The sequence below is a fragment of the Nothobranchius furzeri genome, chromosome 10 (genome assembly GCF_043380555.1).
Source record: "Nothobranchius furzeri strain GRZ-AD chromosome 10, NfurGRZ-RIMD1, whole genome shotgun sequence".
NCBI lineage: Eukaryota > Metazoa > Chordata > Actinopteri > Cyprinodontiformes > Nothobranchiidae > Nothobranchius > Nothobranchius furzeri.
This window is the reverse complement of record NC_091750.1, coordinates 60,457,061-60,467,311: the sequence shown is the minus strand read 5'-3', so window position 1 is coordinate 60,467,311 and position 10,251 is coordinate 60,457,061. Positions and strand designations below refer to the sequence as shown.

General features: G+C 44.5%; 1 protein-coding gene across 1 annotated transcript; it reads left to right on the top strand.

Moving 5' to 3' along the window:
- The first annotated feature begins 6,796 nt into the window (after positions 1-6,796).
- LOC107386856 (protein ABHD15) lies at positions 6,797-8,909 on the top strand. The gene is made up of 3 exons (XM_015961505.3): positions 6,797-7,731; positions 7,809-8,038; positions 8,111-8,909. Exons 1-3 carry the CDS (start codon positions 7,009-7,011, stop codon positions 8,832-8,834), a joined length of 1,677 nt encoding a protein of 558 aa, XP_015816991.3. The 5' UTR covers positions 6,797-7,008; the 3' UTR covers positions 8,835-8,909.
- The last annotated feature ends 1,342 nt before the right edge of the window (positions 8,910-10,251 follow it).

The window sequence follows — 10,251 nt, the reverse complement described above, 5'->3', positions numbered from 1 at the left end:
ACAATATATGGTAAAATATTCCCAATTGCGTTATTAAGATGTCAATTTTTTCCTGACAAACACAAACCACTAGGTTGGAGAAAAGGCAGCTGGAATGAATCATTGTCCCAGTTCGTCTTTGACGCCCACCCGCCAGTCATTATAAATATTCAGCTAGCAGTTAGCATTTGGTTGTAGTGACCACTCTTGCCAAACGAGTGGTTTTAGCGAGGAAATTGCATCATTTTGACGAAGTAACCCATTGGAAATCCTGGTCACAATGTGGTTTGGATTTTAAGATCTCCTGAAGTTACAGCCCATTCTGCTGATTAAATAATAAGTAAGACTGGACATGGATCTTCAGATTCACAGAAAAAATGCATTTTCGGGTTCCAGGTGTTACAGAGCAAGTAGAGAACTAAATCACTTTTTCACAACTGTGGAGATTAAACTCCCTGCTACACAGAGACTGGGGGTTAGTGTTTACAGTCCAGGGAAAGGGGGAGCAGGATTCAACACCTGGATAGGGAGAAGTGGGGCATGATGATGAAAAAATGCCCCTTCCAGGCATTTGCAATAGCTTAGCAGAGCTCAAGAAAAGAAGCAGCAGAGACAGGAAAATTAATCTGTGAAACCACAAGATGCTTTGGGGTATTTTTCATGAGGAAATAACAATATAACATGGGCAAAAGCTCCAAAAAGTGGATTTTACATAGTCCCTTAAATACAATAATTCCAAGATCTATAAGATCTTGTTGCAGAAGATCCCTGTCACACAAAGCAATTTCAGCAGTGAGTTTTGCATAAAATGTCCTCTCTACAAACACCTAAGCACATGTAACAAATATATTATAGTTGGAATCACAACAGATTTACCATTCAATTTCCCCAGGTACCTGTTATTATAATGATTAACTGATTTGTTATCCCAGAGATAATATGTTATTTCTACCCTAAACCCCCAGACTGAATAATAAACCCCAGGAATGAAAAGTCAAAGCAAAAAAGGACAGCCTGAACAATGCTAGAAGATGAAGATGATGTGGTTGCTGTAACAGTTGATGAAGCCTCTGTGACAGCGTGTGTGGCCGTTGGTGTGATGGTGTTACGAACAGAATAGCTACACACCTCCACGTTGCCCACCTGATCCGCAGCCACCAGCTGCACTTCAGGTGAGCAGCAGGAAGCCACGTAAGACACCACAGTTTTGTTCTCACTACCAATCACACTGCTGCTGTTGAAGGTGCCATTGCCTTGTCTGATGTTGACACTCGCCACACCCGTCCCATTAACTCCGTCACTGACCTGGACAGAGAGCTCCCACACTGACAGTCTGCAGTTGTCAGAGCAGTTGGCCTGCAGGCTGAGCAGCTGACATGATGGCTGAGTGAAATCAGTCACCTGTGAGGGTAAAAGTGTGACAACTAGAATAAATGAACATTTAGCTCCTATGATGCTTTTATGTGTGTGTTTCTTGCCCAAATGTTACCAGTTGAAGGACGATTAAACGGAGCACAGCATAGTTGGTGTCTGCGCCTCCTGGTGCTGTAGCCTCAATGGTCAGAGTGACACTGGTATCAGACTGGGTGTCAGGAGGTGCTGTGATGTTTACTGTACCATTAGTACTACCCCCAGCATCCAGAAACAAACTGGATGAGAAACTTATATTAAAACCTTGATCATTGGTAGCTTGGATGGCGAAACTTCCTCCTACACCACTTGTGGTCACAGAGAAGGGAACTGACTGTGGTGTTCCTGGCTTCAAGGAAGTATCAGAATTACCCTAAAACACAGAAGAAAAGAAAGATGCAAAGTCCACTGGAGTAAAAATCACAGATAAGATTACAAAATAAGATGGGAGCATTTGCTTACAGCAGTAACAGTGAGAGCAGAAGCTCTCAGGCTGGTGGAGGACTGCCTTTGGAAGATCTCTGAAGCTGCTCTGGAGATGCTGTAAATGTTACGACCCTTCAGGAGAACCACAAACTCAAACGATGGGATTGAATCAAACCAGAAAAGGAGCTGTCCTCCACCTTGAGTGGCCATGGTGCTCTTAACTTGACCTGAACCAGAAGACTCAACCAGAGTGACCTCTGTTACCGTGGCAGAGCCACTCCCAATTAGTGTGACAATCAGACTAGCATTACCACCTTTAAAGAGAGGAATCTGCTCACTTATGTGTGCACTGATCAGATTATTTCAGCAAATCATAAAATTGTGTTTCCTTTACCAGCAATTAGGCAAACAACAGGCATTAAAGGGATGAAGTGTAAGAAAATAGAACATAAGATCAGTCTTTATGCAGATGATGTTTTACTCTTTCTCATGAATTCTAAATCATCTCTCTCTCATTCAATAGAACTGATAAACTCTTTTTCAAAAGTTTCTCTATAAACTGGTTAAAATCCACAGTTCTACCAATTAATTTCTCTTTTGTCAATTTACTTAATACACAATTGGAGTAAGGGAATATCACATACCTGAGAATTAATGTCTTTCCCAAGTTAGCAGATCTAACCAAACTAAACTACATCCCACTTTTAAAGAAAGTGGAAGATGATCTTGCAAGATGGAAATCCTTACCAATATCACTCATGGGGAGAGTTGCTACAATTAAAATGATGGTCTTACCCAGAATAAATTACTTATTTTCAATGATCCCAAACAAACCACCGCTGACTGGTTTAAATCTCTGGACTCCTCAATTTCTAAATTCCTTTGGCAGGATAAACCTCCACGAATTAGCTTAAAAACACTTCAGAAGACCAAAGCCAGAGGAGGACTGGATCTACCCAACTTTTATTATTATTTCTTAGCCAACAGGCTGCAATATATACCAAGATGGTTGCAAGATAACCCACTAGATGAGTCTTGGTTAGACATAGAACAGACACTTTGCAATACGATAGAGCTTTCAGACTTACCATTTATTAGCTCAAGCATAAGAAAACATGAAGGCTTCAAAAGTATTAGTATCAGCACTTCTCTGACAGCATGGTGGGAGTATCTTAAAATGACAGAGTCTTCACTAGTACCATGCAGACGCACACCTATCTGGAATAATCCTGATATTTTGCAAAATAATAAAATGATGAACCTTCCGGACTGGAAAAATAAAGGAATCCCATACCTGGAACACATATATGAAGGATTGGACTTCATCCCATTTAATAGAATAGTCATCCAATTTGGAATAGATAAGAATAGCTTTTTAGAATACCACCAAATTAAATCTGTAGTCAAACAAAAATTTAAGCTCAATAAAATAGAATTACAAACACCACCAAGGGTATTAGACTTCTATAATCTCAAACCCCCCAAACTACTGTCTAAAGTATATAAGACACTGTCCAAAATAGACATTAGAATAGCAATATCTATTGAAAAAGGGAGGTGGATCTATCAGTCAGCTTTGACCAGAACTTCTGGTCCCAAACTTGTTTAAAAACTTTTAAAATGATCAGACACTCCAATTTACAATTAATTCTGTACAAAATTCTACACAGAATACACTATATGTCACACCCTGTTCTGTCTTCCTATTCGATTCAGTCCTGTGTTCATGTTAATTGCTCCCACCTGCCTCTCGTCTCCCAATCACCCAAGGTCCCAGCTCCTCCTGTATTTAAACCCTGTTAGTCCATTTTGTCTGGTTGGTTCATTGTTTCATTGTCCTGCGTGTATCATTAAAACCCTTTAAATGTTCCTGCCTGCCTCCTTCCTCACCCGCGTGTGGATCCTAACCTCAGTCTCACTCACCGGCACTTTTTGACACTATACAGGTCATCGGATGTTCAAGATGGGGTATGTGTCGTCTGACACCTGTACACACTGCACAAACAACATTCCTGACAATTACATTCATGCACTGTGGTCCTGTCCACCTGTCCAGGAATTTTGGGGTAGAGTGAGTGAAGACCTGTCAAAGTCTCTGAAATGTCATATCCCAACCACCCCCTCTCTTTGTTTACTGGGAAACCTGGATGATGTCCCGATTGAAACATCTTTGGTTCACGTGGTTCTGACTGCCATATGCATCGCTAAGAAAACTATCCTCTTGAATTTGAAAAATAGAGAAACTCTCTGCATTAACCAGTATAGAAGTCTTTTGTTAGATCATATTACACTTGATTTAGCCTCTGCTTCCACTTCAAATCAATCTCTCTGGGCTCCTTTGATCGGTTCCATCACACAGCGATGATGGGGGACCGTTGATGTTGTCCTGCGGGATGATGTGGGTGGGGGGGTGGAGGGTCTGAGTTTGGAGTATCTGGATGTTCCCTGGGTGTGGGTTCACTGGGGATGTCTGGGACTGGGGGGCCGTTGCCCCCCTCTGGAGGTGCTTGGGTTGCCTCGGGGGGTGGACTACTGGTGGTTGTGAGTGGGGCCCCTTGGAGGTCTTGGCGGCGGCCATGGGTCACTGCCTGGCAGCTGCATTGCCCCTGGACGGGTCTGGGTGGGGGCTGGGGGCTCAGGGTATTGGGGTGGCCGGCCCCGTGTGGGGATCTGGGTGGGGCCTTGGGGGTCGGGTCCTGAAATGTATGCTGCCGGGAAGAAGGCAGGAACATGCAGCAGTGCCTGGCCCGGGTTCAGGGGCCTCGGGTAGACCTTGGCTCCTCTGCTGTCCCATCACAGGGGAGGGGGAGGTCCAGGAGGGGGAGGACCCAACCTTACCTGGATGTCCTATGTCTTATATATTCTGGAAGTTGTGCAAATGCAGGGATGGGCATAGATATTCTGCTGGGGTGGGGCTGGGTTGGTGCCCTCGGACTCCGTGAGGCTCTGTAATGCTGCTGCTTTGGGCCCTGGCAGGATGGGCTGGGGTCTCCATGCCCTGGGCGGCAGTTTGACAACAGAGGTACCTAGTGGGGCCAGTGGGGGAGCTGGCTTCCTGGGGCTGGAGGCTAGGAGGGAGATCTGGCCATCTGGTTGGGGTCTGGGGTGGTGGGTTGCTGTGCTCAGCGTTGGGTGGGGGAGCCTGCTCATCAGCACCCCAGCAGAAAGGGTTAAACTCTGGTTGCCGGTGATGGTTGTACCCAATGTGCAGCAGTACCGGGACCAGAGTGAATAGGGTGTGTATGGGGAGCATGAGTGGGTGTCCGGCGCGCATTTTTGTAAGTCTTGGGTTGTATGTGCATGTGTGAGCATGAGGGAGGGAGTGTGTGACTGTGTTTGTGTATGACTGTATATGTCAGGTGGGGCCTTTGACTCCTCCCCTCTCCTGGAACTTCTTTTGATGATATAGATCTTCGTCCCCCTCCCCCTGCCACACCTGGTGTGGGGGGTTGTGCCTTGGTCTGCCTGAGTGTTCGTGGCAACCGGGTCTGGGGGTTTTAAGATTTTTGGCATCTGTCTGATCAATCCCGGAGGCTTTCTGGTTGCAGTCTCCTTGGGGTTCCTGTGTTCTGGGGCAGTGCCTGGATCTCTGGGACTTGGAGCTCCCCCCGTCTCCTGCGCATCTTTGGGAGGCGGATCTGTGGTCCCTCACACTCTCTGTTGGACGCTCCTATAGAGAAACCTTGCATAAACAAGCGCGTGTACACACACAGGTGTGCACATGGTGCTCTCAAAAGTATGGGCTTGGGCACGTTAAACACAGGTCTTAAGACTATGGTGGGCACTTAATGCACTGTGATTTATTATCGTGTGATTGTTCAGTTAAACAATGTTAATTATATATTTCTTCATCAAGTTGACGCAGTGATAGCTTGATCTTGTTTAATTGTTGTTGTGTCCCATTTTTTTGTTCTTTTGCTTTTTTTGTCTTTTTCTGCAGATCTAGAAGCAGACTGTTGTTCATTATTGTTCACTTTTGTGGAACCCCCCCCCCCCCCCCCTTGTCATTTCCTTTCTCTTTCACCTCTGTCTCCGTGTCTGGTCGGAATTACAAAGCATTCAAAAACAACAGCAATAAAGTTTTAAGTATCAGGCGTGACATTAAAAGCAGACGCTTTGATGCTCCACCTGAGAGTAAATCTGTAAGGCTTGTCACCAGCATTCAGACATCAATTCTGTTTGCTTCACAGCCAGACAGGACACGGTAAAAAAAAAAAAAAAAAAAAAAGGAATACATTTTAACACATCGTCTCCATAACTTGGTTTTGCTGTGGGGGGGCGGGGGGGGGGGGGGGGGGCGGCAGTGGCAGCTGCTCTGATGAAGGTGGCAGACAACAAACATGTCAGCAAAGATAAAAACAAGATCTTTTTGCACTGGAGAACCACAAGAAATTAAATCGGATTAAAAACACTGAACAAACATAACAAAAACGAAGCACTCTGATTCTGATCAACAAAAATAAAAGGTTAATGTACTGACGGACATGCAAATAAAAACGAGCAATGATTACAATCCTTCACTTTCACTGTGTGCTGATTGTTCAGCAGAACAAAGACACAATTAGAAAAACACAAAAGGCTGAATCCTTCAGTGCTCTTTTCTTTATTTAAATAAAAATGGATTTAAAATATTTTATAAAACAAAAACTACAATGTAAGAATATGATTTTAAATAAAAGATTAAAATGCACATCAAAAAGCTTGACTGTACCCATTCAAATACTCAATAAGCTTAAAATTGAACGTCAACCTCAATTTTTCTTGTTGGCTGGGGGGGGGGGGGGGGGTCATTTATTTTTCCATAAATGAGGACTAGAGTTCACTGGAAGCATCCAAATAATCAGTCTGTGCAGTAGCTCTGTCCAAAGACGTTTAATGACCAAACCTTATTTTCGTGTGTTATTAATGGTTCAGATTTATGGGGTCTGTGTTTGCCTTGTTTCTATATGACCTTGTAGTAAATGATTAATGGAGGGAGGAGAAAGAGAGGAGTGTTTGCTCCTGTTCTTTTTTCTTCTTCATTTTTTTTGAGTTTTTGTCAGTGAGGAACATTGTTTTTCCCATTTTCTCCAAAAATTTCCTTCTTGTTTAAAACCAAGCTTTAGACAGGTTGATGAGAACATGTCAGGCTGGAGGTGAAGAAAGACCTCAGGGTGAAAACAATCAGGATTTATCTCCACTCTGTGCTGACCCATGGCATCGTTTGTGTGGGATTGTTTGTTCTGTTTGCTCCCGTGTTTCTGTCTTCTCCTGCTGTCTCTGTGTCACCGCCGGCCCAGAGTACGTTGCTGGACGAGGCTGACTGTCCGAGCAGCAGCCTGGAGACTTTGGGTCATCATCTGTCTGATCCTGGAGCTGCCGCTGCACAGAAACACAAGAGCATGGTGCAAAGAGGTCAAGCCACCCGAGGCAGACATTAAGTCAGGTCAGACCTCAGATGGACCCAGACTTATCTGTAAGCACACCGCGCTAGCTAGATATCTTCTGCAGCGCTGTGGCTCTCTGACAAAGTCCAAACTCGCCACCTGGCCCCGAGGAGACCCTCACATCCAGACGGTGTCCAGCCAGCTGTGGGGACAAGATGGAGACCACATACAGTTCACCAGAGACCACCTGTTACTGAAAGACGGGGGGATCGTGGCTCTGGATTGGGCCGTGGGGACAAGACTTAGTGAGGTGGTGATGAAGAGGAAGTTAGACGGGAGGAAGGCACTTGGCTGCTTCACCTCAACACCTCCTGTCCTGCTCCTCATCCCTCAGCTCTGGGGAGGGATGACCCCCCACTTAAAGCTGCTGTGCCACCAGGCCATGCAACAGGGCTTTTACGTGGTGGTGTTTCACCATCGAGGGAGCGCTGGGTCGCCGCTGACCACAACGAGACTGGCTGAGTTTGGAGACCCGGCTGATTTGGAAGAGGTAGAAAAAAAAGAATTTGATCCATTTTGGCGAATGCTTTACTTTTACCTGTGAGTGATGGAGTCATCCATTTTCAGGCAGTGTTGTATGTCCACAGTCGCCACCCCTCCTCTGCTCTGGTCGCTGTGAGTGAAGGTTCTGGTTCTGGGGTTCTGCTCTCCTACCTGGGTGAGCGAGGTTCCAGCTCCCACCTGACAGCGGCTGCAGCCATCTCCCCAGTGCTGCTGGGGCAGCTGTGGTTTCAAACCCCCATGCTTCCTCTTTATCGCTGGGCCACGCTCTTTCACCGGAAGATGCAGCTCAGCAGGTGAGAGAAATTAATACATGTGACATACGTGACCAAAGTAAAGATCCTAAACCTGCATGTTTCTGGTCTAAGATATGAGAGTTCCTTCAGAGGAGTTCTAGATGTGGACCGGGCCCTCAGCTGCTCCAGCCTCAGATACTTTGAAGAAGCTCTTTTCTGCTCTCCAGATAAACTCCAACAGGAAACATCTCCAGGTGTCTCTTCAAACTCTGGGTCCTCCTCCCTAAGGGGCCTCACACCTGCAGTGGCCTGGATGCTGGGCGAAAGAGCTTACCCAGTTACAAACTGGGAGAGCTACTGGGAGAGGAACGAACCTCTGAGAGATGCAGATGAAGTGGAAGTCCCTGTTCTCTGCATCTGCAGCAAGGACGACCCTCTCCTTCCACCTGCTTCCACCCTTCCCATTTCCCTCTTCCTCAGCAACCCTTACTTCCTCCTGTTGTTAACGGACCGCGGAGGCCACTGTGGGTTCTCCCAAGAGGGCAGCGAGCAGATGCATGATGGGAGAACAATAAATGAGGATGATGGAGGTATCTGGAGTCATGCTGTAGTTCTGGAGTACTTCAAAGTGGTTGCCGACTTCCTGAAAGAAGGAGAGAGGGATGGGGTGAGCTGGAGGAGCCCCGTAGAAATAACCGGTCAAACTGGGCCAAGAAACAGGATGAACGCCACAGCGTCTTCACGTCGAAGGAGAGGAACCATGACAAGGAAACCGAAAGTACAGGTGCCTGAACAGAACCGGGTGGATGAAGAAGAGAGGAGGAACTTCACCTGGAGGAGGTCCTACACACGCTGAGGACCAATAACATCTACCTGTATTGTTTTAAAGTTTTTCTCATCTTGTTTGCATTAAAGATCTCCCTAAAAATTCCATATGAACTTTGAACTCTGTTCTCACACAAAACACCCCAAAACAGAGAAATATTAAAATTACTTTATTACAGATGATTCTTTATCCAGTAGCCCTCTTCCAACGAAAAAAAAAGTAATTACAAACAAAATATTACATTTATCTCCTAAACCTTGCCACTCAGTTTATTTTATACACTTTTAAATCACTTGTCTGAAGGAATATCTCGTTTCTCTTCTGCTATGCAACATTCAGCTTATTTTTTTGTCTTTTTTTCCACAATCTTTACAATTTATTACAGTTTAATACAGATCTCTGGACCAGGGAGAATAAAACAGCAAGATTCACCAAAATGACAGGAAGAATAAAAGGAATACTGATAAACCGACTGTACAGAGACGTGACCCCGCCTCCCTTCAGCCAACACCAGCCGCCGCCTGGCTCCTCCCCCTTCAGCATGTCACAGTAGACTCCTAAATCTGGACAGCTACTTGTGCAATCAGTGCAACTGATCCAGTTCAGAGTGACCAAGGTCTAAAGCTAGACTCTGGCCCCCTTGTAATAAAAAATAGAAACTCCTGTAAACAAAATGAGCTCTAGCTTCTTATTTGGCCCTCTGCAAAAAACTACTGGAAAATTAAATAAAATAAACTTTATGGGATTAAAAGTCTGCGGCAGAGTATGTTCGGCAACTGAAAATAAATAGAAGATTTTGAGATTAAATTTGAAAAAATTGTTTAGTTGAATAAACCAGGTCTCAACTTCTGCAGCTGCATTGATCACATAGATCCTTTAATCCTTCAAAATAAGAGTCTAAACATACACACGTACCTGAAAATCTCCCTAAAACTAATAATTTATTTTATAAAACAAATACTTGAGCCTAAACATGGTGAAAAACAATGTATTTAACAATAATCTCTGTTGAGAAGTAAATGGATCAGTCACTCGAGATACTACGGCTAGCGTAGCTCTTTGCTCCAGTGCTAGTTTAGTGGGGTATTTTTATTTTAATCTCAAAAGCAACAACTTTATTATCATGATTTTCATTTAATTCTCAAAATCTACCTACACAGTTTTATTTTTCCCCTGTGGCCCCAAAATACACCATCTCATAAAAAGACCAACATTGACAAGCAGGTAAAAATGTCAAGATTGCATTTTAAACTCATAAAACTAACATGATTGATGGCAACTTTTTTTTCTGTTTTAAAGGCAAATAACTAAGTGCAGACTGCATGTGTCACTGATCAGAAACCAGTTCCTAAATATCATCATTGGAGCTTTTCTTTTTCTAACCAGAAAAACAAATTTTCAGCCTCATGCAGGAATCTGAAAGCAACTTGAAGTTGCACCAGAAATG

Bases quoted from the DNA above. Each gene is read 5' to 3' on its own strand.
- LOC107386856 (XM_015961505.3), top strand. From the start codon at position 7,009: ATGGCATCGTTTGTGTGGGATTGTTTGTTCTGTTTGCTCCCGTGTTTC. The intron at 7,732-7,808 runs GTAGAAAAAAAA...ATCCATTTTCAG, and splicing joins ACCCGGCTGATTTGGAAGAG to GCAGTGTTGTATGTCCACAG. The intron at 8,039-8,110 runs GTGAGAGAAATT...TTCTGGTCTAAG, and splicing joins CGGAAGATGCAGCTCAGCAG to ATATGAGAGTTCCTTCAGAG.